The sequence below is a fragment of the Acipenser ruthenus genome, chromosome 11 (assembly GCF_902713425.1).
Source record: "Acipenser ruthenus chromosome 11, fAciRut3.2 maternal haplotype, whole genome shotgun sequence".
Classification (NCBI taxonomy): domain Eukaryota; kingdom Metazoa; phylum Chordata; class Actinopteri; order Acipenseriformes; family Acipenseridae; genus Acipenser; species Acipenser ruthenus.
The window spans coordinates 41,003,527-41,030,292 of record NC_081199.1 but is presented as its reverse complement, the minus strand read 5'-3'; the positions used below and the strand labels follow the sequence as shown (position 1 = coordinate 41,030,292).

Below are 26,766 nucleotides of genomic sequence, written 5' to 3'. Positions count from 1 at the left end.
GTGTGAGTACATAGTTGTGCAGCAACTAATCCTGCCTTTGCTCTTCAGGGTTACTAATAGAAGGAGAGGAGTGTCGGGGAATGCAGCTCGGAGAAACAGGCTGGCCCAATGGCCAGAGCCGATTGTCTGGGAGCAAGCAGACCGAACCTGCTGGCTTCAAATCCCAGCTCAGCTACTGTAGCGATTTTCCAAGGGGCAGGCAGGTTACTTTTATCTTGTGTGTCTGTCAATGCCACTGTAAAACAGACAGTACTGTACATACTCCAATTTATTTATCTTTTTCTTCACTCGGAATAGACAGTAGTGCCTCAGAAAGAACTGGAGCTTATGGTTTAAAATAGGGCTAATTGCATGAAACGTCAGTCTTGAAAACATGGTTTTCCAAGGTCCTTTCCAAACTCTTCCTTTCAACAAAAATACACCAATAAAGTCATGACTGTGGTGGTGATTGTATTGTACAGCTTGTACAGGCTGTTGCTCATGCTCCTGACACACAAAAAACTGAAGTTCCCAGCTACCTTTAAATGGTTTCCACCAGTCTGTATTGCCCAATAAATGAAGCTCAGCCAGATGTGGAGCTTTTAGTTACACTGCTGCGGACACTTGTAACTTAAGCAAGATGCACTCATTTCAGTGTGTGTTCCACAGGCCTGTGAATTCTAATTAACAGTGAAACCAATGAGTACCGCCGACAATAACAACAGAAATAGTGTTTTAACCCTTCAAAACAGAAAGTGCTCATGAATGCGTCACTGAGGTTTCCACACTAATATAAATAAGAGCCCCTCTGTTTATAATTAACCTCTCAGTCACTGAAGGCACATGCGTACGCATGCTGGGGTATCTAATAAAACAATGACTGCAGTTTATAGCTTCATGTTTTTGCAGATGGAAAGGCTATCTATTTGTGAGCGGTATGTGCTGCAGTGCCTTTATGGGCAGTTGCAAGGTTAAATATTCCTATATTCTGTTGTGAGGATGGCACAGTGTTTGTATGTGTTGAACTACAGTACCGTACACAGGGACGCACACAACTTCAATCCTGTGTCACAAACAGTCCAATTTCCTGTGAAGTCCAAATTATGTTGTAGTATGATGTACAGTACAACACCTAGTATTTTATGTGCAAGAGAATGAAAAGTGAATAGAGTTAGTTGGCACTAGCGACAGTAATGCAAGCATTTAAGGCCGTGGTTAGAACAAAAACCTGGACAGTTTGCTATTCAAGGACTGCAGTTGTCTGTCCCTGGACCATACGACTGTTGTCCCTTTTGACAAAGATCCATTCCATGTATTGTGAAATGAAAACAACTGTTAATCAGGTGAACATAGAAATTGCTGGCTTTCGAGGTACGTTTTACTGATTGGAAAAATAATTTAAAGGAACCTCCTCCTCCTGTGCTGTTCCTCCACAGCTGTTTTGTCACTTTTCCAGTTTTGCTTTCCTTTAAGACACAGGACCGTGTACTGCTAGACAGTTTAATGGGACTATTGAAATGCCCTATCGGGACTGAGAGCAATTGAGACTGTGGAACATGGACTGGGCCCGAGGCTATTGACCTGCTGAAGAGTGAGGGGGCGGTGCTGGTTTTACTATGAGTTTAATAAGACGCACCTGAGCTTGTTACCTATACACTGTGGCTAATCAAGCTCGTAGTAAAACCTGGAATGGGTGAAACTGCTATGCAATAGGAGTCGTATTTCCTTCCCTGGATATGGTGATGAAAATTTAAATGCAAGCACTTTTTGAACAGGAATAAAATGAAACTGCAAAAGTAAACTAAAGTTTCAACCAAATCAATGTTTCAAACAGTTTGGCACTGGACTGGCTGTTTGTCTGACAGGGTGCAGATCCAGTCTGGCAGAGAAAGGGTTATTGTTTCTGATGAAGCCTGTCCCTGTGGGCTCCATGAGCACTGCACATGCAGCTTCAGTGCACAGTGGCTACTGTGTAATCTGTCTGCAAAGTAGTTTGCCGTATTCTCTCGAATTTAAGATGCCCTCGAATTTAAGACACAGCCCAAATTTCCCACCCTCAATTTGAGGAAAATATAAAACATAAAATAAATATTTATTTACAAAAATACAACCGCAGTTATGCATATGGAGACAGTTTGCGTCCGTCTGCTTTCACACAGAGCATTACAGTTATGTGCTGCTTCTCATTTCCAGTCGTGATTACTCACACCTGTTTTTCTCCCAATTTGTGAACTGGTATTGCTTGGCATGTCGAAAACTACTGGGATTTCTCCAGCATTTCCGATCTGTCTAAGCTGGTACTGTTTGTAAGAAACGCTGAAATTGTAAAAGCTTCTCTCTGAATTTCTCAGGAAGATCATGACTCTTCTTTGAAAACGGCTGCCTGTATGTCATGGATGATTCGAGATCGGGCAGTAACGTTTTGGTTCGTCTTTTCTTGTTAGTCAGTCACGTTGCTGCTTGTGTATTCACGCCGTGACGTCTTTTGTTGGTGATTTTGGAAGAAACTAATAAACAAATGGCCAGTGTTTTATTGCAACTCAAAGCTATTTGCATTTGCTCTGCTAATCAAAACAGCCAGCTTTCAGTAGGCTACAGTTGTGTGAACACATATGGTCTTAGTCCTGTTTCATTTTGAATCCAAATTACTGCCTGATATGAAGACTTTCCTGGCAGTTGTACTGAAATTGAACTCTGCAAAGTGTTGTTTATTTTAATAATATTATACAGACTACGTGAGTTTTATGCTACTAGGGATACAACTTCTTCATTGCTTTTGGTAAGGCACATGCAAATACTGTATGAGGCCAGCAGCAATTGTTTTACTTGTTTTTAAAGATCTGCTATAACTGCGAGCGAGTCCTTGTACAGTGTTTGTAAGAACATGGACGTGTGGAATAGGGGATTCTTTTACAACGCCTAAACATGTCTCAGGGGGCTTGTGGCAGGGCAGAAGAGAGACCTGCTCTCTAGTGGTTCAGGGCAAAACCTTGCTTGTAAATAAATGTATTGTATTTATTTAAAAGAATGGTGGCTTATTTTGGAGTATATTTAAAAGAATGGTTAGTGGGGAGTTGTTGTATTGTGTTGGGATTATAGTACGAGTGATTTAATGCATTATTGTTTAGTTTAAGTGTGGTCTGGCAGAGGCGATGTTAGCAGCTTGTCTCTGCCAGACAGCTCGTGAGACTGTGTGGTCGGCAGCTAATAATTAACAAATTGGCTGTTGGCTATGTAAATTAAAAACTCTTGTGCAGAATGTGCCTGAGCCCGATTTGAATAAGCAATCGAGCCCAAAGGAGCAGATCAGTTTCTCATCAGTGTGGATGTTGAAGGAGAGAGAGCGACAGAGACGGGAGTCGTGTCACAGGGCTACGAGGCTAAAGTGTGAGAAATGTGCCTAATGAACATGCCACCCACTACCGCTAACATGGGTTTGGCCGAAATCTGAGCATTTGGAATGGAATGCCGCTATTCAGTTTCCAGGAGTTGGCCGAGGCAAGCTTTCAACATGCTAATCATAGTCAACCTGTCTAAAAACACTGCACCCAAGCAGGCTCCCAAGAGCTGGAAAGGGATGGGAGGGTTGCTCAATCTACTTCCTCATTCATCCCAAGGGTCCTGATTCTGAGGTATTGTAAACTCCGCCATGCTGACTGAATGACATTTTTACTATTCTACTTGGGAGAAGCTTTGTTTGAGCTCTGGGTACATTTAGTATGCATTGTCTGACAAAGTAAGGTCAGCGATTGTGTGACAATGCAGTTTATTTTGCACTTACTATACAGGGAAGGTTGTTTGAAAGCCCTGCTGCAACAAAGTTAAGCAAATCGCTGTGTCTTTTAAATGGTGATCGGACAATTGTGTGACTCATCCAGATGGGTTCAGTGATAGGGTTGTTTAAAGTAGCAATGCTGCTTGTTGATATTTTGTCTTCAGTTATCTGATTGATCATTGTTGCCTAATTAGATGTCCTGTGTTGCAGTCATGTCCTGTGTTACTGAAGAAGTTCCTGATTTCTCGTCCCAGTTCTGCCATCGACTGTGATGCTCCTTTTTTGCTTGGCTCGGTGTGTCCTGGGCTGTGTGGTTTGAGTAATGGTACAGGTACAGCAGTGAGAACGACGCTTGGAAAGTCAGTGCTGTCCTTGCAGTGCAGTACGTGTTTGCAGTACTAATCTTGAGAATCAGAAACGTGTTATTCTGCATGGATATCTGCAGGATGTTTGTGTAGTTGGCACATTGTTTATAAAGGAACCTTGTCTGGAAAATGCTGCACTTTGTGAAAAGTTGATATGTTGAAGAGTTTATCTGCTTTTATTTATTTTAATCTAGGTGACCTACAAATAAGTCAGGAGAACTGAATACAAATACACTGCTGTCTCCTGCATGTTCATCATGGTGATAGGCATAATACTTTTGTCTGTCCTTATATGGGCTACAGTATGTGGCAATTATCCAGATAAACAGACTTTTCAGCCTTCCTATTTAAATAAACGCTATTATGTTTTGATGAAAAATGACAATACAAATCCAAGTCAGGGATGTAGAATCTACATTAAAGGTCTGTATCCAGAAAGAGTACTTTGGGACATCATCACCCTGATCCACAACATGAGGAAGGGAATCTTCTACCCACAGTTTAATGACAATCAGGCAAACACTTCTACACTTGCACAGTATCCTTCATTAGCCCCTCCAAGGAGAACCCGGAGCGCATGCAAACATTGGTCACACAATGATCTAGATCCTGATACCCTCAAGACCCTGTGCCAGGGAAGGCTCATATTTGGTTTCATCACAATTGGGTGAGCGGTGGGCACAATCTCCCCCAGATACGACTGTAAAGGTATTGCGCAGTGGTGGTGATACATCAGTAGTGAAGATGCGCTGTTTGGGCGACCGCACCCTGCCTCTGTGATGGGGACAGACTTTCCTAATCCAGTTTGTCATGCAGACTGTTTGTTTATAAATGTGGGTTTTCTTTCAGGGTGGAATCTGTCTGCCCTGGGGCTGCTCTCCTGTGGACTAATATGGAAGTAGCTGCTCAGTCCCCTGATATCTGAGCTGTTCAGAGAGAAGACTGGGCAGTTTGACAGCTGCTTCATTCACTCGCTGCAGCAGAGGGAGGGAGCACTGAGCCGGCTGCAGAGAAACACAAACAAAACCAAAAAAAAATAACCAAGCACAGGGGTCAAGGTCATATAGGAGAAAATAATGTAAGCTCTTGAATCATCATATTTCTTCTGTTTCCCTCCTTCCAATCCCCTGCATCAATTGGCATCTGTTAATGATACCGCAGTAGTACTGTTACTAATTCAAGCCATAATTCATAATGCAGTGCATGCAGGAGGCTTTGACTGATGTAAAAAATAAATAACACCTTGTCTTACTTACTGACCCCTTCTGAAGCTCTATGCCTACTTTCTGGGAATCCTTTGACATTTCTAGAAATCTGAAGCACTCCCAGCCCTTCTTCACACAGCCTTTATCCATGCCTTTACTGGTATTCTCTCCAGGGACTGGGTGCAAGGCATGGAGGTTGAATTGGCAGGCAGGGCTCACAGTACAGCTTGCTGTGAAACACAGTATCTTCTGTGTGGTTGACAAGCTTACAAGTTATTATTTATTTATTTCTTAGCAGACACCCTTATCCAGGGCAACTTACAATTGTTACAAGATATCACATTATTTTTATTTACAATTACATTATTTTTTTACACTTTTTTTTTTTTACATACAATTACCCATTTGGGTTTTTACTGGAGCAATCTAGGTAAAGGGTACAGTAGCAGTGTCCCCCACCTGGGATTGAACCCACGACCCTCCGGTCAAAAGTCCAGAGCCCTAACCTACTCCACACCGCTGCATGGGGTTATCGGTTCGACACTACTTTTACCATGTTTATATAAAGATAACGACTGGTATTTGTCATGTGTTTTCTTGTTTGTTTGCTTGTTTGCTTATTGCACCGACTTTCATTGGAAATGTAGGGAAAAAAGTCCAAACTACTTGAGTTTGTTCAGTTCAGTGTGCGCCTGTATTTGGCAACTTTTACACTGTGGAGTTATAAAACTGCATTTCTATCAGGGAGAACTGCTTCAAATGACTTTTTTTCATTAAAAGTACACTATAATACACATTTAAATAGGTCCATAAACTTTACTATTGCTTAATTTTAGCTGCAGAAACATCTTGAGCTGATTGACAAATATAAGAATGGTCGTATTTTCCTGTTCCTGTTCTAGGTATTGATTTGTGGATCAATAGAAAGGTAATGCTGGTTATTAAGTTCAAACTGGTGGTGAAGGAGCGGTGGGTCATTCCATGGTGCTGAAGTCAGTTGATTGATCAATCGCCTGTTAAAGAAATACAACTGTTTGCTTTGAGCGTGTAACTGAAGTCTGCTCCATCTGCTTTCTTGTGAATTAGCATGCTAAGCTGGTTACGCTAAGCAGGTAAGGACTGGGGTAGTCTTAACCTTACTCCTGAATGGTTGTGTGTGCATGGCAGCCTACGTGCCCAGACTCTGGCAGGCTGGACGGGTGCCATTTGACCATGAGGTTATGAATTCAGTCTTGTATTAATCAACAAGGAATGACGGAATGAAACAATGACATTGTGGCGTTAACTTTTTGGAATGTGTGTGTGTGGGGGGGTGTTTTCCAATTTTTGTCTGGCTTGATTCGTTTCTAAATCATTTGGGAAGGGTCGGTATCCATCAGGATTTCTGTTTGATCCGAGATGCAGTGGAATGTGACAGGTGATACCTTGAGAAAACAAATAAAAACATGAAAAAAAAACCTGCCAAAAACACATGCTGTGCTGTTTTGTGCAGAGGAGATTTAAAGTGACCCACATTCACTGTAGACTTCCTACAGGTGTGCGTGGCAATACCCGTCTCATCTAGCAGGAGATAATCAAATCATAGCGACGCTAAACTGTGCCACTGCTGTGTATGGAGCAGGGTATAGTATGCCAAAGCAATGGGGTGGTAGCTGTAGCGGTTGTATTGCTTCAGTAAAATATGTACTAAATACCTAGTGTACAAGACAGTGTAAGTGATATGGTGGAATATGTTTGAAACATACAAAATATACACCAACATTAATCATTTTAATTTCGAAAACTGAGCACCGTCCGCCCCTCCCCGCTCCAGCAAACCTTTAATCTCTTCATTCTCCATCTTGACAGCAAAATGTTGTATAGCGTAAGCTGTATTGAAAGAAATGTCTCGAAACCCCTCTGCTGTTTATGATTTTTTTTTGTTAAATGCCCAGACGACCAAAAAAAAAAAAGTTGAATGCAACTGTGCAAGTGACTCGTATCATGGAGGCACAACCAATCTCTGGGGTCACTTGACAAGCGTAAGTTCATATTATTATTATTATTATTATTATTATTATTATTATTATTATTATTATTATTATTATTAGTATTATTAATATTATTATAAATATTTTTAGTAGTAATAAAATGTGACTGTGACCGATAACCTGCTTGGAACGGTGATGTTAAATAAAGCTTTGTCCGCTGCAGTTGGTGCTGGTGCAATGCAAGCTTACTATACATATCGCAAGCAGCATCAATTACATGTAAATAAACAACGTGCATTTTTATTTTTATTTAAATTATAAACACATGATTATTGTTCCATATTATGTATTTTTAAAATACATGTGAATGTTTTATTCAATTTATATTGATTAATAATAACCTTTATTTATAGAGCACCGTTCATATACAATGGTTCAAAGCGCTTTACAGACAGTTAAACACAGAGCAGTATTTTAATTTTAAAAATACAATAAAAATTAGAATAAAATACAAATACAAGTAAGCTTAAAAAGTGGAAATTAAAAGGCTAAGTTATAAAGATGTGTCTTGAGCCTGGACTTGAACATTTCCAGGGAGGAAGCACTTTGAACTGGCAGGGAGTTCCAGAGTCGAGGGGCTTGAACACAAAAGGCTGCTGCTCCCTTCCTCTTTAGCCTCTCCCTTGGAACACAGAGAAGGGCACAACTGGCAGACCTCAATACCTGTCGAGGCTCATAGGGAGTCAACATCTCTGCCAAATAATCTGGAGCCATCCCATTTAGAGCTTTATATGTTAACATTAAAATCTTAAAATCAATCCTGTATTTTACTGGGAGGCAGTGCAGAGATGCCAGCACAGGAGTAAGGTGGGCTGTCTTCTTTGTTTTAACTCTAGCAGCAGCATTCTGCACAAGCTGCAACCGAGACATAGCATGGCTAGTGAGTCCGGCAAAGAGGGAATTACAATAATCTAATCTAAAAGAAATAAAAGCATGGACTCATTTTTCAGCATCAGTAAACAAGATAAAAGATCTGATTACCCGTAAAATAATAGGATTTTCAATAAACTATAAACTAGTAGCTATGGTGACGTCACCAGTAAATTATGCAAATTAGTACCATTGAAGGTTCGAACCTTCCTTCGGTAATGTGTTCCTAACCTTCGAAGGTCCAAATGTACCCTTCGGTGCAGCCCTACTTGTGATCTGGTTGAGGAAAAACTTGGGGGGTGTAATAGATGCTTAATGGGAGCACATTGGTGAAAGAGGATTAGTCCTGGATTCCCTGGCTCTGACCAGGAGAGAACCCTGTCGGGTGTTTAAGATCTGTGCTCTCTTAATCTGACCTTAATCATTAGGAGACAAGCACCGCTAACTTCCTATGTACTTGTTTAAGCCAATAACTCTGGAGGTGCCTTTTAGAAGCACTATCAGAGTAATCCGGGCCTGTCCTGCACTTAACTCACATTTTTGGATGTTAAGTTATAGGGTTCTAGGTCACATTTTTTCAGCATGGATATCTGTTTAATGGTGTGAGGAGACAAGAGAAACATACTGTAGCTACCCTGGAAATTCTCACAAGCCACTAACGTCCACACTGTAGTGCTGCACTGGTGTGGTAATGCTTTGCAGTACTCACAAGTGCCAAGCTGGTCAATTTTCCTTCACTCATTGCAACAACAAAATAATGCCATTAAATGTAGACACATTTAACTGTAATTGGTGCATGATTCATGGTAAATATGGTAATACTGTACATATGTGGTATATGACTAGTCCTCCATGATTTCCAACAGCACTAAACAGTGATGTCATCATGCATTTGAGGAATAACACACCTCTGTGTGTATGCACCCCTGCATGCACAGTGTTGTTACCCTGATTTACTAATGGAAGGTTTCCTGGTGTGTTTTATCACTAAATAATTGTTTAACCAAATATACAATAGGGGTCTGACTAGTGACAGATGTGGTCCAAACGGAGTTGGTCCAAACCAACCATTTATTAGTGCCCTCATTTTATGGATAAGTTAATTGAAAAGACCCTAATAGCTCTTAAAAAGACACACAGTCTTACAGCCATTCGATAAGAAATTCTGGAAATGATGAAGAAATAGGTGCTGCTGAATTTAGAAAACAGAGCTCTCCCTTAAAAGGGCTGAAAGAAGTCGGTCTTATGACTTTGAACGGCTTGTTGAGATTGTTATCACATGCTCTTCCTGTTTTAAACAGCTTTTATCCTCGGTGCGGGCTGATTGGTGGAACAGTTAACAACTCTTTAATAATGCAGTGTCATGGTTAACTGAGTCTGAGAGTATCCAGAGGGGCCTGCAGATCATGTGATACAGAGTGAGGACGAGGGAGGGGAACTACAGTTGCATGTTAAAACACAAAGGAGTTGCATTGTGTGGGTTAAATTACGGGAAGGCATGTGGTTTGTGCTGATAATGATTTGTAGACACTTCCCCTTAATTAAATGCAGTTGGAGTTTTAGAACTGTTGTACCCAAAGGAAGTGTGCACAGGTGTTGAGAGGCCCTGTGCTTTTTTTTTTTTTTCCCAGTGAAGATGAGCATGAGTGGACAGTTTGGACAGGGGGCTAATCTTTCGGGCTTGATTACCCTATTTTCCACTTTGGTTTACCTTTTAAAAGAAAAAAATAATAAGCGAAGCCTCATATGCAATTAGGCCCTTGAGTTATGAAAGTCTTGCAAGTTAGTGGCTGAAATGAAAAGCAGCTGGAAACTTCATGCGTCAACATACACGATCAGCCCCTATGAACAGTATTTATAGAACCAAATCTCAGCCGTATTTGTATAGGTTTCCAAACAGCTGGACTTATCAAGTACTTCTACTGGGTTTTATGGAGACTGGGCCCTACTGGATTTACAGAACTTTAACCTGTGTTTTTTTAAAAGTCTGGTATTCAGAATTTAGCTATTAGCAATACAATTCAACATACAGTATGTTTGCATTTCTTTTCATCATGTTTTACCATATTTATTCATATTATTAGACAGTGCAAATGATAGCCAATGACACCTGGTCACCTTGTTTAGGATGTAACTTTAAGGACTACTGTACGACAACATCCTTCCATCTTAATCAGAAAGTACTGTATGTGCACTGTGAGTTGATCACATCCTGGGGGAACTGTTAATACTGTCTCTTCTGGAGAAGGTGATATCCACCTGGCTGGTATTGCACTCCTGTGCAACTGGGACCAGAGGATTCTTTGGCTAATTGAATTCTCTTGTCACGGTCCATTGCACAGGATAACGCAGGTTATTGTGCGAGTTTACTAGAATAGAACTAAGCTACAGTAGTAGAACTGGGGTTTCCACCAGTAACTACATGTACTGTGATTCTACAGTGGTACCAGAAGTCGTTTAGAAGTACTGTATTTGGTTACTTTTTCTATATTGCAGAGCGCTGTAACTGAACAATCTTCATTCCTGTCACATCCACTTCACTGTGTTTCAGGTATTCATTTAAAATACAGCAAGGTCTGGGTTTAATAAATACCGCGTTTCCTTTTGCTTGTCAATGACTAAACAATTGCCGGATTTGTGTAAATGACCTCCCCTTTTAAGATGGTGAAGTGGGCAACCTGCCAAGTCAAAACCCAGAGCTCTGCTCTAAATCTTAACATGCAGGAACATTTGAAAGTGCACTGCCCTGTTTATTTATTTATTTATTTATTTATTTATTTATTTATTTTTAAAAAAAAAAAATTATTTAAGGAAAAGTTTAGGATATAAGTACAAAAGGAACACAGACTAGTGCGACTGTACATCCGCTAGCATATTTAAGAAATAAAGGTTATTACAATGACTGCAGCCTTGCAAACTGAGGTGCAGTATATTAAAATGAGGCTTTCCTTCCCACTCTGTGGCTCAAAAAAACCCAAAGTGGGGCATACAGGATTGTGGTCAACTGTTGACCTCCAATCAGTGAATACCAGGCTAAATTCAAATGTTTAATCTGTAACTGTTAAGCACTTAAATGTAATAGATTTAGTACCAAAACATTTGTCATAGAATTATATATGTTTCCTTTAGCATTGCTACTGTAAATTACAAATCTTTTCAATGTTCTCGTGACAGGAGTAGAACCGATGATCCAATATGGATAAAGTACAAACTCGGATTGGAGTAAATCCGTGAAACGGAAAAATATTGCAAAAAGCATCAAAAACTAGGCTGATCTTGGGTTTTGCCTGTGTAAAAGTTGAAGCAGAAAAGTTAAACAAAAAGTCAGTGAACAGAAGGACATGCCCGGCACCTTTCACAGGCCTCAGTGCAGATGCCTGGATGAAGGTGTCTTTGTAAGTTAATAGCTGCCGGTGCATTATCAATAATATGGGTGTGGATTTCACAGCATTATTAGCTGGTAAGTTGCTGTAATTGTCTGTTTAGAAAGACCTTGCTTTTGAAAGCCATGTAACTGATCTTTCCTCCTCTTATTGTAACACATCCTTACATTCTACTTTGTTGGAGAGTGGGAAGTCAAGTTACAGAACAGCAGCATGCTGCAGTACATTATTTTCTTGATGTACCGTAAGGGTAATGCTGGTGAAGTTAAAGTGCTGAGAGATGAAAGCTCTTCCAGTGGAAATAAACATTGTTGCATTTCCAATCTTGAAAAGTGCTGTTTCATCGACTCCTGGGACCCTGACCATTCTGAAGCGTGTTAATTCCTGATTCTGCAGGTAAAGGGTTCTTGGTGTTTTTAAGAGGCTGATGTGATATTTGTCTGGCTTGATTACCCGGGTCATTTCCAGCCTCACGCCAGCCCCCACTTAGTTACAGTTTGGGTGGACAAATGGTGGTCATTACAAAACCAATGCTTAAAGAACACTTCCTTACCTGTTATTGGCATAGTAGATTTTATTGTAGGTCCCTTTTCAATTTACTCAGCACAACACTGTGCAACAGGTTTTAGAACCCCATCTGAAACACGTAACCCTTCTGCAAGTAGGACTTTAGGTGGTGTCAGGTGGGATCCTCATATCTGCTGCACAGGGAGAGAATATTCAGTGAAAATAGTCTGGACATCAAAGACAAATGAGAACAGACTTGAGAAAAGTTGTTGTTGTGCAGCAAAGCCCAGTGCTGAAGAGGAAGGAGCGAGGCACTAGCCTGTGGCTGTGCTGTCTGTCACATTGTTAACCCAGTCCGGGACCTAAACCCCAGCGCCCCCCTCTAGTGGCAGATGATGCATGATTGTGCCTGTGTGAACAGAAGAACATAAGAAAGTTTACAAACAAGAGGAGGCCATTCGGCCCATCATGCTCATTTGGTTGTTAGTAGCGTATTGATCCCAGAATCTAATCAAGCAGCTTCTTGAAGAATTTAACAGTTTTCACAATATATCCGCATCTGTTGGCCTTTTTTATAGCTTCGACACATTGTCTAGATGAAGACATTTCTGAGTCAACATAAACTCCTAGGTCTTTTTCATAGATTCCTTCTTCAATTTCAGTATCTCCCATATGATATTTATAATGCTCATTTTTATTGCCTGCAGCTCTTTCCTCCCCCACAGATCTGTTTTCAGTTCTGTGACAGAGGCTGTAAAGATTAATGACCCTGCAAAGCACAGGCATCCATGTTTTATGTTTTGGCTGCTAAACGTAGTGAAGGTGAATGAGACGATTCCTTTCAGACTGACGCAGCCGTTGATCGCGTCATGATGCTACCCACTGCAATACCAGTGACTGTTCAAGGTTATTCATGTAGGGGTATCGCACTCAGAAGTGTACCTTAGTAAACAGGCTATTGCATTATATACTGTAAGTTAGGTGAAGTTTATTGTGCTACACAAGACAGCCTGTTTTAAAATGTGTTTTTTTTCGCACATTTTGAAAGCACTTCAAAAAGTATGTTGCATTTACTGAATTCAACCCCACAGTAACACTGTATGTGCTGGGCAGGATTCCCTTGGCTATGGTATGTGATCTCTACAGTATGCATGAGGTGCTTGTTTCTCTTAATATGTATGCATCTGCCCTAAAGATTTCTATACACGTGGGCAGAGCCACTGAGATGCAACATATTGAGGTCGGGCAATGGAAGACTTTGTATATTGAACTTGTAGCGCCCCCTGTTGATGTGTGTCGGGATTGAAGTAACCTCAGCCAACATCAGGAGGCATTGAACATCGCCATCTAATTAGTAGCTGAGCTCACTTTATTAGAACTGCATACAGTATTGTTCTTCTTACAAGGCACCCCCCCCTTCTCTCAGTCTGCAGCCCATCTCTTTCGTTAGCATTCTTTCATACATCCAGGGTCTTGGCTTCTGATTCAGTATCACGCTTAACTAGCTTGACACATCACTGCACTAATGTGTAAAATCACTGCATTGCAAAGAAGTGAATAATCTTGAATGTGATAATGCAGAATTTGAGCACTGTATCCACAGTAATGACCACCAACGCAACAATAATTTAATCCCTTGTAGAAAACTATGTGTTTGCAAGCCAGTACAGTACATGGGTGCTTTGTATAGCCTTTCGTTGTATTAATTTTGTACAGTATCTGTTGGCTCAGAACAGCCCACAGTAGAGGGGGTCAACGCTGTTCTTCTGAAGACACAGAGCTGTGGTCCTTTCTCCTTTTCTGTTTTTGTTGGTGTAATAATCGTGTAACCCACTTTTTCAGCAACCTCCTTAAAGGCTTTTTTTCAGCTGTCAAAAGGAGAGTGGTAGTCTCACATTGGTAATCTCACATTCCCTGGCTGGTTGTACTGCATCTGGTGCTCCTGGGCGCCCTCTGCAGGCCCCTGAGTGTGCTCTGCGATTGTAAGTCCTGTTCTGCTGTACCTCCTGCAAGCCCTGCGGGTCTATACAGGAGCCAGGTACGTAGCGCTGATTGCAGCATGTTCCTAATCCGTGACTTCTTCTATGGCAGAGCACTGCAGCAAAATCCCCCCAATAAACAAACACAACATCCTGACTGCAGCGTTGGGGTTTTTGACTTTATTTAAATAAAGAAAAGCATGCTGAAATAGCTGAAAATAACTTAATTGTATGTTAGTTTTATAGCAGTAGTAAAAAAAATAAATAAATAAAATTAAAAGAATCGTGCCTTTTAAAAGGTAGCAATCCAGTTCCTCCTTAGTCCATAGGGGATTAGAGAGGGGTTATGAGTCCTGCATTGAAATGGAAAACATCTGCATGGTAAAAACTCTTAGGGACCTTTTTTTCGCATAGTTTGAATAAATTGCTAACCATTAAATGTTTTAAGCCCTTCAAATGATTTGTTGCTGCCAGCAAGGGCAGAATTTGAGCAGAACTGTGTAAACCACAAAAATGTGTGTACTGTACCATTTAGCACTGCGCTATAAAGTTTGTGTCCCCAATAGATTTATGGCATCACAATCAAAAATAACATCTAGCAAAAAACAATGACTGTGTTGATCATTGTGTTTTTTTCTAACTGTGCTGAAACTATATGCTTGCAGTATCTGCAGTATATACCTTCATCACTCCCTTGCTTTGTGTGTATAGCAGTTGAGATGTGACTCAGTCAACATCTTGAATCAGCAGCTTCCTTCCTGTATCCTCTAGCCCTGGGGGAACGGAGGGAGGGGGGAAGAGCCATTTCCTTCAACCGCTACACCGCGTAGTCAGAGCGTCATTCCCCTTGGGCCTGTTCATACATATAAATACAATACAAATGTCTTCTCTCTAGCACGAGGTGTGCCAATGTTTCATCTTCCTTCTCCAGCTGTGTACACCATGTGTGGCTTTAATACAGAACGCTGAGCCCTGTTGCTGCATCAGTAAACAGTTACTCTCTATAGTGATTGCAACTTGCTTTCCGATGTGTGAATATGGACTCATGCCAAGCTCCCTCTTTATTTTAGTTCTTTCTGCCTCATCATGTGTTTTGCTATTTTATATGTCCTTTACACATTTCATTACACATAAAATGATTAATCTGCCTTATAAAGTTTTATTAGAAACCTTTTTTTTAATACTCAAACTTGCCAACTTGCCTGAAGCTGGCCCACTTATGCATCATTTGTTTATACTTGAGCCCACACCCACATAAACAAATATGCCTTCATAGTGTTGGCTATGCATCTATTTGCTATAGCGCACACTGGTCCCACTGTATATAACAAACAATGATATAAATCTGTAGAGAACTTGTATGTTTGAGCAGATGCCTGTGTTTTCAGATGACATCATGTCACTGGCTTGGGGGGGGGAGGTAATGGGTTAAGCAGCCCTCTCCAGCAGACTGGCAGTTGGATTGAGAAGCATTGGGGAGCTGTGGCATTCCTGTCATTGTACTGGGGAGCTCTGTTCAGAGTGATAAGGAGCCTGCTGCACTGTCAGCTGTCATCAGGACCTGCTTCCGAAAATATAAAAAGCAGGCCGCAGCTTTTAGAAAACCGCACTGTAGGAATGCTAGCAGTTAGGTTCACATGATACTGTGTGAGTAACTCTGAACTTTTTTTTTTAATCTGCACTTTGCATTCTTTTACAGTAGATATTGAAAATAAAATGATATGAACCTGTGGAGACCCACTGGAGGAAGGGCCTGGTCCCTGCATCTCCTGCAGTGATGCGTTAGGAGAATCACAGTAAGAGTAAGCAGAGTATGTAGCATTCGAATATCTCAGAGAGCACGTTTTGAAAATGTGCTGTACTTTTAGTGATGCTAACGAGTGAATGACTTCATAGAGCAATGCAATCCTCATTTCAGGATTTTTGGTCCTCTCCCCTACCATACCATCCTCATACTGTAAGGGCTGAGAGCCATCCCTCCAGTATTTGGTATCACTGAATGACTTGCCGTGCAGTTCCAATGGGGGTGGTGGGCTTTGTGATGTATCGGTTACAGTAGGAACAGAGCTGACCATCAAAACTCATTTGCCTGAGTGATGAACTCCACAGGGCAGGTACTGCACAGCCAACCGCAATATCTGCTTCACAGCAATGTTCTGGGTAGGTCTTTCAACTTCTTTGTTCTGCCTTTCTTTTGTGGTGAAACTCGTTCAAGTGAAAATGTTCATTTAAGAATTCTAATTTTATATAAATCTAGGTCATTAAAAATAGCAGCCTGTGTGGAAGCTGAGGGAGCTGCACACTTGATGCTATTAGATGGTGGCCCAGTTTTTGGTTCCTTGTGACCGTGCAGGAGTTAGTAAATCAACACCATTTTTGAACCCCTCTTGATGAGTTCACTCTCTCCCAATTTAGCTTGTATAAAAATGCATATGCCAGAGACTGGTCTGGACGCCAACTTCTGTAAAGTAGGAGGAGTAAACCTGCCTCATACATTGATCAGATTTCAGTTGGCTAATGATCATCTTCCTTACTAATTAACACCTAGGGGGAGGTACAGTATGCTACAGGTGCATACTACTGTAGCTGCAGAATTCAGTAGTACAGTGTTGTCGCAGAGGACTTTAACAAACACTACCTTGCTATGACAGTATGGACTATATGTGCTAAAGACCTGTATTCAGAGAAGGAGTGGTTGACTCTGTGAAATTTGCTTGCTGTGTGTCTTAGTCTCCCTTGATTATTGTGTAATGGGATACTGCGGTCCTTTTCTGTGAGTTTTTTAAGCATGGTGAACTGGTGCTCCTGGGGGGAAGAGAACTAGTGGAATTGGTCTGTGATCCATCTCATTTCAAAAGAATGTTGTTGCTGCTGTGGGAGTGATCTTTGAACGCTACGCTGCACTGCACTGCGATCATGGAGGAAAACCTGCTGTCCTCCAGGGCTCAGAAGATGGTAAGAAAGTAGATATGTATACAGAATGTGTGGAATGGGTAAAAGTAATTGGATTAATCTTCAACCAAGTATTTGACTGACACTATTAGACACTTGCTTTGCTTTGCTTTAAAAAACATGGACTCTAGCGTGAGCTCAGTCTGTACAAATTCTTACTTTCGCTCCTCCATGAGATTTTTTTTTTAGCCTTTAAATGGATGCAAATTTAGGACACGTTGTGTTCCTTTACTGTGTAAGTAGCACATTTAGGAGTGTTTACTCCAGTGTTTGGTTAACTCCTATTTTTTAAAGGAGGCAATCCTATGTATATTATATACAACTAAGAAGCAAACAACTTGAGAGTGCTTGAAGACCTTGAACGCTATTCTTTAACATGTTTGATTCTTGTCTTGTAATTTCCAGAAGGTTGTGTTACTCCTTTTAAAAAAATAAAAATAAATAAAAAAGCCTTAATTGAAAACGTTAATTTCTTTGAAAATATGGCCCTTATCTTCTGAACAGATACAGATTTAAGAAAAATGTATCCACCTCTTCAAAGCACAGATATTCATGTATACATTTAGGACTCTATAGAGTAAAGTTTAGAAATAAAAATCTACCAATAGTCTTAACCCTGGTTCAAATGAATTGGTGAATGTTTAAAACATTATAAAGCAACTGCAGTAGTATTTTTAGAAGGATTGAGCACAGCATATGCTAAATAGCACAGTTGTGTGAAATGTTGATGTTGCCGAATCGGAAGGCAGGTGGTGCAGTGGGTTCCTGCACTCTGAAGGCCTTGCTTGTGTCTGGCTTAGGTTCTAACTCCCAAGTGAAACGAGTTTGCTGGTCTCAACCCCACTCTTCTTGGTAGATTAAATTGTATTCTTGATGCCAGTCTTCACCCCTCCTACCATGTGACATTGAACATCCCATTGTGACATCATTCTTCCATTGTGACCTGTTGTCCCATTACTCAGTGTAGGATAGGGTCAAGATGGGGTCATTAGTGTTCTGTGCTCGGGAGAGGCCCCATGACTGATTATCAGGGTCAGGATCGAGGAATTTGTGGGGAAGCTCACACAGAGCCTGCGGATCGTGGCCTCATTGTCGCACTCCTAATCAGCAGTAAAAGAAGCTTTTAGTACTCTACCTTTTATTTTAAATTGTTGCAGCAGTACACTTTTGGAGACAGACCAGTACAGCAGTAGTACTACAACTTAGAAGCATGAAAAGTAACAATGACAAAATAAATCAAAGAGATGTTAATATGAAGTGTGCATTATACCAAGCTTCACTGATAATCAGCAAAGCAAACAATGACCGCATCCTCCTGAGTTAGTGTGCTGCAGTGCCTAGCATTAAACCTGCAGTGCAGTAAATCCAATATCTTCCTATGTCTTTGTCAGCCGTTTCAGAAGGGTGAGAGTGTAAGAGGCAGCGGAACAGTGGGACCGCAGCCTGGGGCCAGCCAGGGCACAGTGCTTGCATGACTGGCAGCCAGAGACAAGTTTAACTTGTACTACTGTACATGTTCTGGCAGGGCAGGACTCGTTCTGTAAACATAATGCATGGATGCCAGTGTCTATTGATAGACCGGATTCACCATTTAAATTGTGCATTTCTCTTACGAGTTCCGTGCGCAAGAACTGCACAGGTTTATATTTTATGACCGGTCCAGATCCCAGATTTGTAACCTTATTTTAATATGTGCATTTGTCTACTCTGTAAGCTGCTTTTGGGGGTTGAGTTCCTGGCAGAGGACTGGGATTTTGGATAGGACACAAGTCCTTGTGGAATTCCAAACAAAATGAATTCTTAACAAAATGAACTGTAATAAAAGTACTTATCAACCTGATGGACCTCATATTTTCCAAGTAAAGGAAAGGGGTCACTCTTCCTGGAAGTCGTGGTCCTAATCTTTGGCTGAAAGGGGTTTTCCATTGAGCAACAACAACAACAACAAAACATTACAATCTTTTAAACTCGGTAGTGTCTTCCTGGCCTCCAAAGCAGACTTTGGCATTGCGGATCCTGCAAATTCTCTTGTGCTGGTGTGCCGTGACTGCAGGCCGTGTCTGTACACAGAGGTTTGGGAAATGTTATTTTGAGAACCCTTGGAGACGCACCAAACCACACTGGGTCTAATCTGGCTCTCTCAGCACACACCCAGACCTACAGAGAATAGAATATGCAATTAACAATGCTACAGTAAATCATTCTCACACATCACAAGGACAGGTCTTTAGTATTTATAGAAAGAATCTTAGCATTTGTGGTCCTCTACAGTATGCGGGGCACTGCATTTACAATAGAGCTAGAGCAGGGTAGATGGTAGAGTGTACAGGTAATGTTTATTAAAGATTGCACAGCACATATGATCATACAGCAGACTGAATGCATTTGGTAATTAGGAAAGCAAACCCAAATCATCTTGCAGCATGTTGTTTTAAGTTGCCTTTGTCATTATCAACAGCAGTATTTTTGTAAGATTGGTGTCCAATATACTGTAGTATGTACTGTAGTTGGCGGTGATACAGCACATGTTAAAAACTGAATACAGTTTTAAATACTGATTTATATTGGCAGTGTAAAAGGGAACTGTGCTCTAAACTTTGGGATAGGAATGTGCTCTAAACTTTGGGACAGGAATACCTCCTAAGAGAACACTTCATCTAAGGGAACACCCTTGTGATGAAACTGATTTTTCCCATTGTAAATGCTCCAGCTAAGGAACAGGAACTTTGCTAAAAAGAACATCTTCTTGGCAGCGATAGCGATTCTTTCTAGAACCGCTATCATATGATTAAATTGTTGTGTATTATGATTTCCACAAGTGCACCTACAAAATGGCATGTATTTATTTATTTGTTGAGCCTTATTGTGTCTGGTGGCTAACTCCGTCTTAGAGAACACTTTGGCTATAAGAACACTTTGCTTGCTTCCCGGGGTTGAGTTGAGTTTGTATTCTGCGATTCTTCTTGTATTTGACCTTGTGAGTGCATTGTTCTGGAACTGGAAATTAACCAGAAATGCTGCAGTTAGTCATTCAGGACTCTGATAGAGATTTGTGACTCATGCTGTGCCATCAAATGACATTTAAAACAAACAAACAAACCAAAAAAAACGCATAATATATAATATCTTGAAGAATGAACATCTTATTATCTTATTGTTTTGTTACTGTCAAATGCAGTGCCAGTCCAGGCTGTGTAAAATCTAACTAGTGACACCATCCCTGCTGTTTCCTAATTTTCAATGGAGAAGGCTTTTGCAGTTTTTATCCTGCATTTTGCATTCCAGTGTGAATGGCGATGACTTTTATAATTGTTGTACTTTACCAATAAATGGCAGTCTGGGAACATGGATTAACTTTAGATGGGAGGTGATGGCAGGACAGGTTTATTATCTCATCATCATGCAGTGGTATTGAATGATTTCTGACCAGGAGGGGGCAGTGAATTGTTATCATTGCTATTGAGTCCTGGAATGAAAACCATACTGTATTTTCACTTCACTGTAACTGGGTTGAACCATGGTGATAGCTAAGTGAGATGTTTATTTATCTGGTATATATTACTGGGAACAATCCATTCAGATGAAGGTGCTGTGTCTGTGTCCTTGGGGAAATCATGGAAGACAGTGCCAATGCATTGAATTTCACTATGAGATGAAGAGAGCTAACACAGTTACTATTAACAATGCGTCACAGACACAGCTTTGCTTTGGCATTCTTTGAGCTGTTTTAAGAGAAGATTGGAGTGCTTAGCAGCTGGATGGAGGAAGCTATGTAGCACTAGAAAGAATAAGCACAATTTGATTTACAAACATAAAGCCGTGCATGTACTATATCTTTTAAGCGATTTCGGGGTCTATACTCTCAAATAACTGTGAGTGTGTGTGTGTGTGTTTTTTTTTTTTTTTTTAAGCCTACAGTTGGACTGAGGTAGCCATGCAAGTTTAAAATACAGTACTTTTAAAAGTAGTGAGTGATGTCGATGCAAATCTTCAGGAACGCTGACCCAGTAGAGACGGAGAGGGCAAGGATCAAATTCTCTTTGTCAGTTTGAACATCCTACAATATTTGCCCATGAAAGAACTCATTAGAGCAGGGGTTTGGAAGATAGATACCTTTTACCCTTCTGTCTGGAAAGAAAAAAAAAACCCACATACAATACATTTAAAACAAAGCAAGCTGCAATTTGAGAAACATAAAATCGATGTGGGACATGTATGTCTATTGATAGTAATACTTTTTTTAAACAAAGAAAAGCTTTGTTCTATAAGGGGGGTGGCTATAGATGTCCATGTGTTGGTGATGGTCTTGTGGTCGGGGTGTGCTGTATAATGGTGAGAGGGCTCTCAAAGTTCTGGATTGTTATAAACGTCATAACAACTCTGTTATAATAGGTTCTTACAGCATGTGAGTGCCCATGTGACCTCCTGCCTTCCGATAACCTTCCAGACTGTGGGCAAAGGTCAAGCACAGCTCCAAGTATAATACCTCAAGACATGCCTTCAGCAGATTACCAAGGGCCTTATCAGATTGAAGTGGTGGAGGGCTTTTAATAGTTTGCCATTCTCCTTTTAGTATTGTCTGCCTCTTGGCTAGCAATGAATCATGAGAGAAATGCCCTACAGTAGTTTACTATGAAATAGATATACTGTGTAATCAAAGAAAGAAGGAATTGGACTGGGCAAACCAGGGATACAAATAGCAGTGGTGCCCCCTGTGTTTTACATACAGAGCATACAGAGAACTGCTTACTGTGACTCATTTTAATGGTACTTGAAGAACATTCCTTCACAGAAGTTTAACAATGTGGTATAATATGGAGGCCCTTTGTCTGTACATTCAGCAAATGCATTAAGTAATGAATACGTATCTGACACTCCACCGTTTGTGTGATACTTCATAATTCAATGCTACTGTCAAGGAATTTTCTAACTTGAGAATGCTTGACACCGCTAGGCTTCAATAGCCCTTGAGTTCAACTGCATATACTGCACAGTTTTGTAGCTGTGCTGTCCTTGAGATTTGGGGGAGCGGGGCATTGAAGGTCTTCGAGGTAAGACACAAATTAAATCACATGATGTAGTTCTGTAAATATGGGCCATTCAATTTACAGGGATCTTCAGCTGAGACCCAGCTGTTGATGTGACTGGAGTGGTTGTCGTCTATGGGAACCAGGTACTCATTGCGATCATTGCTGTATGTCCTGTGTTGTATTGGCTTATCGCCACAGACTTGTTTCTTGAAGTTACTGTACACAGTGTACCATATCCACAAAGCATGTGTGTTCAGTGCAACGTTTACTAAATAAAATATAAACCGTCAACGTAACAATAACTTTAAATAGGCCTAAATGGTATCTCATTCTAAGAGCTTATACATCCTGTCAAACATATTGTACCATGCTAGTTGGAGAATAACCCATGACCAAACAGGGATGGAAATAATACTCCTATTGCGTACTGTAGCAGTTGCCCCCATTCCAGGTTTTACTAAGTGCTTGATTAGCCACAGTACATAGGTAACAAGCTCAGATGTGTCCTTTTAAACTCCTGAAATCAGAAATGGATTGAACTGCTATGCAATGGGGGTCTTCTGCCCTCAGCAACTGTTATTCATTGGAGACATACAGTACCAGTACTGACCAGGAAAGGTACTTGTGCTCATTTTAAAGTTTAGCCTTGGGAGAAAATGTGTTCTTGCAAGCAGAGTGTAATGTCATGCCCTAGCCCCCGTGTTTACTCACTGGGCGCTCTCTTCCTTCAGTAGCATTACAGAACTTACAGTTTGGTACACTTGACAGAACAATATGAACCACAGTGCTGTTTAATCCCATTGTTCACTTCTGCTTTATTCCACAAGCCTCTGGGTGTCAAACATGACATCTATTCACTGGAGCCCTAATCTCATCCTGGACACTTGCCAATGTCTTGGGCTTACTCTACTCTACTGTGCTGCACTGTACATGCCATTTGCCTTTTTCTGCAGTTCCAGATTTACGTCTGGAATTCTATTTCTAATCTAGGGTAACAAAATGTACAATGGCTTCTAGTTACTAAGACTGAAAAGATGTTGCTTCTATTCACCCTAGCTGTTTTGTTTTCTTTTATTACCAAATTGAGGTCGCTAAACATTTATCTTTGTATTCGTCAAACGTTTTATTAAAGGTTTAATTTTCAAAAATGAATAATCTCGTACAGTACCTAACCAGATTTGGAATCCTGAACAAACAGTGTTTCAAGGGAAGTATGCGTGGGCTCGTCTAATGAAGCTTTTCAGCCTGGTACAGATGGCATTGGCTTTACCCGTGATGTTTAGTTGTTATGAACCTAACGGAAAGCTGTGTTCAGCAGTATTTTAATTGCTGTACAAAAAATATAATAAAATGAAATTGAATTGACAGAATCAAACTACTGTACTGTATAGGTAACAGGGTGGAGGTGTGGTGATAACACAATCCATTTTTTTGGACAGTACTTTTTTTAATATGTGATTGCAAGCTTGTTAACGATGATTCCCTCTGTGTTCCAGGCGGAATCCCGGTTGGCTGCGAAGCGAGCTGCACGGGCGGAGGCACGGGACATCAGAATGAAGGAGCTGGAGAGACAGCAGAAAGAGGTAAGGGGTACTCTTTTTATTGACGCTCCCTTGCCCCCTATGTGAGGCTTTTGAAGTGGAGGTGTGTGTGTGTGTGTGTGTGTGTGTGTGTCTTCACAGGAACTTGATTTGAGACATCACAGAAACATCAGTCCTGGACAGCATCTGTAAACTGGGGCAGATTCAGCTTGGGCAGACACATGCACACTGGAGTCTGAATTTCATTGGACATTTATTGTAGGCTTGGTACAGAATAGAGACGGTGGGGAAGGGTCCTTCCTAAACCTGACCAAAGAGGTTGTGCCCCCTACTGGAGTCAGATAACTGTTCAAAGTAGTGACTGCTAAGGGCTTGGAAAGAATCACACTCACGCACTCACAAAATCGAGTAAGAAGCGTTTCACATTTAATAAAATGATTCATGTTGATGTAAAGGATTGATATGACTAAGTGGGCAGACAATATGTCAGGAATGAATGCATACTTAATCTACGTTTCAAAAGGAGTTCAATAGAAAATCACTTTTTCAGTCATCCGGTTCAATGTCTTTATAAAATGGTTGTTATCTCTGCAACTGCTCTAATCAACATTTCCCCTGTCTTTTTCTTTCTTTCTTTCTTTCTTTCCTCTCTTCCCCACTGCTCCTCTATAGATCTATCAGGTTCAGAAGGTAGGCCCTGTCATCTCCTCTTTCTTTTGTATTCTGTTCTATGCTCCATAATGTCTTATTTACAATGTATTATTCACACTCTCAAAATACCTTCTAGAAAGCTTTCTGCCCAATCCAATGAATGCTTTAGAACTTGTTTAGACTGTGATAGGGTGCTGTAATAGGGCCAGATTGGCTGAAGTCTTAGCATTAGATCCATTAGTACCAACATCACATAGTTGCTGTGATAGAAAACCACATCTCCATGGTGACCAAGAATATAAGAAATCTACAGAGCTGGGACACTAAGGTGAGCTAAAGGAGCATCATATATTTGATTACTTTGTGCATTTCTTCATGGGATCTCCAGCTGTATTTTAATAAACGGGATAAAAAAAGGGTCTGATTTACTAAGCTTTTGCTGTACTCTTTTTGTTTCTCCTATTTATTATGCATAGAAGACCCTGCTGCTTTTAGTTACTTAATTCAGCAGATCTCCTAACTTAGGCATGGAGGGTATATTAATGACTGAACATTATTGTTTTTCTGACTTGCTACACCTCCTATTCCTAGTCTCTCTTTCTTTCCTTTCTATTGCTTTGTGTCCTCAGAAATATTACGGTCTGGACAACAAATGGGGCGATATCGAGCAGTGGATGGTAGGAGTTTAGTGGCGGTGTGCTGTGTGTGTGTGTGTGTGTGTGTGTGTGTATGTGTGTAATGGGCAGGAGCACACAAGAATTGTACAGCTCTCTGGAGGAGTGGTGAAGCCAATAGGATTGGGTTGGATTTTAAACTACACTAGCAAGATACTTTGAGGACTCTTTTGGATGGTAGTAAAGCCATCAAATGTTCTGGAGCAAACTGCAGTGGAGTTATTTTTTTTTTCTTTTATGCCTCACATGATATGTATATACAGTGCTTCCAATACGTTGTTTGTGTGCAGTATTTTAGTTTACCGCACAATTGAGTGTTTTACCAGGCTTGCTTTACTGTTCTTTCATTACTTTTCACTATGCTTTTACTGTAGTATAACTAGGTTAGCACTTATGTAGCTGGATTTAAAATACTGCCTGTTGTGGACAATGCTAAAATCTGTCTTTTTCTCCCTGATCTGTCCTGCCCTCTCTCTCTGTTGGTCTCTCTCTGTCTCTGTCTCTCTCTCTCTCTCTCTGTCGGTCTCTCTCTGTCTCTCTCCCTCTCTCTCTCTCTCTCTCTCTCTCTCTCTCTCTCTCTCTGTGATTCTCCAGGAAGACAGTGAGAGGTACTCCCGTCGAGCACGGAGAAACACCTCGGTTTGTATTTCTTCTTTCTTTCTTTGTGTTTTTCTTTTCTGACTGTTTTCATGTAAAACACACATGCCTTTTGCATGCTGTTCCTGTACTGTATCCATAGCATGCTAAAATAGAATTGATAAAGCTAAGTGGGGCCTGCAACTCTTCTTTGCTGAGAAGATTTCTGTTGGTGTAGAAATCTGTGGAGAGTCTTGGTCATCTTCCAATCCACGAATCTTAAGTTGAGAATCAAGTTATTTAGTGAGTTACCTGATCTTGAACTCTGGCCTCTTCACCCAGAAACCACCCAGCAGCTTTCTGCCTCGTCTGACTAGCTCCTGCTCCTTAAGCGCTAGGCTAAGCTGTTTCTATTAAACAGCCTTGGGAATTAAGAAGTTAAAGGGCTATTTGTTGATTAAGGTTTAATGTGTTGAATGTCCTACATCGTCATTCACTAACTCTCTCTCTCTCTCTCTCTCTCTCTCTCTCTCTCTCTCTCTCTCTCTCTCTCTCTCTCTCTTTCTCTCATGCATCCCCTCTCCTGTCCTCCTAGATGTCCGATGACGATGAGCGAATGTCCGTGGGCAGCCGTGGCAGCCTGAGGGTCAGTAGCTCTGTTTGTGATTGGGATCGGGGGTCCTGCTATAGTTTCTGTACTGTGGACTGGGAGCATTTTTCACACACACACACGCATGCACACTACCACACCCGGATATACACATAGTTTGCAAAGACAGTACCTGGCTCCTGTTATCAAGACAAGCAGAAAACACTCACCTTATGGCTCTCAAAGGTTTTAGAACGTTCTATAATGCCAAGCTAATAATACATTTAGATTTCAGTGTAATGTCTCAGGGTATTTCATGACAAACTGTATCATTAACTGAACCCTAAAAATAATAATAATAAAAAAAAAGCCTTTAACAGTCTTCTCAACACTGACGTCAAATGAAGGGAGCTTAAAGCAGCGTGGGCCCTAACCAATCCAATAAGTAATCAAAATGAAAACCGTTAACTGGAACTCCCTATCCTGTGACACACATCCAGCCCAGTCTTTTGCAAGGGGCTTCCTTAGTGACTGTTGCTATGCTGTGGTCAAAGATGATGTCACATCCTGAGGCAGTTGGAACAGTCATTTCGGGGACATGTTGTTTATATATGTGGCTACTAACAGTGGTAATACTGTACAGTATGTTGCAGGAAGGAT

General features: G+C 40.9%; 1 protein-coding gene across 45 annotated transcripts in view; it reads left to right on the top strand.

Annotated features, from left to right (window-relative positions):
• The window catches only part of LOC117426789 (leucine-rich repeat flightless-interacting protein 2), a 63,339-nt gene that overhangs the window by 2,727 nt on the left and 33,846 nt on the right, over positions 1–26,766 (top strand). For 33 of the 45 annotated variants that reach the window (XM_059033988.1, XM_059033993.1, XM_059033989.1 and 30 more), the window contains exons 2-6: positions 23,572–23,658; positions 24,289–24,306; positions 24,897–24,944; positions 25,536–25,580; positions 26,113–26,163. In XM_059033988.1, coding sequence (XP_058889971.1) covers positions 23,572–23,658; positions 24,289–24,306; positions 24,897–24,944; positions 25,536–25,580; positions 26,113–26,163 — 249 coding nt within the window. Of the gene's footprint in view, positions 1–16,897; positions 17,049–23,571; positions 23,659–24,288; positions 24,596–24,896; positions 24,945–25,535; positions 25,581–26,112; positions 26,164–26,766 lie in introns of those variants that run through there. The other 12 variants (XM_059033960.1, XM_059033958.1, XM_059033966.1 and 9 more) reach the window with 4 other exon arrangements.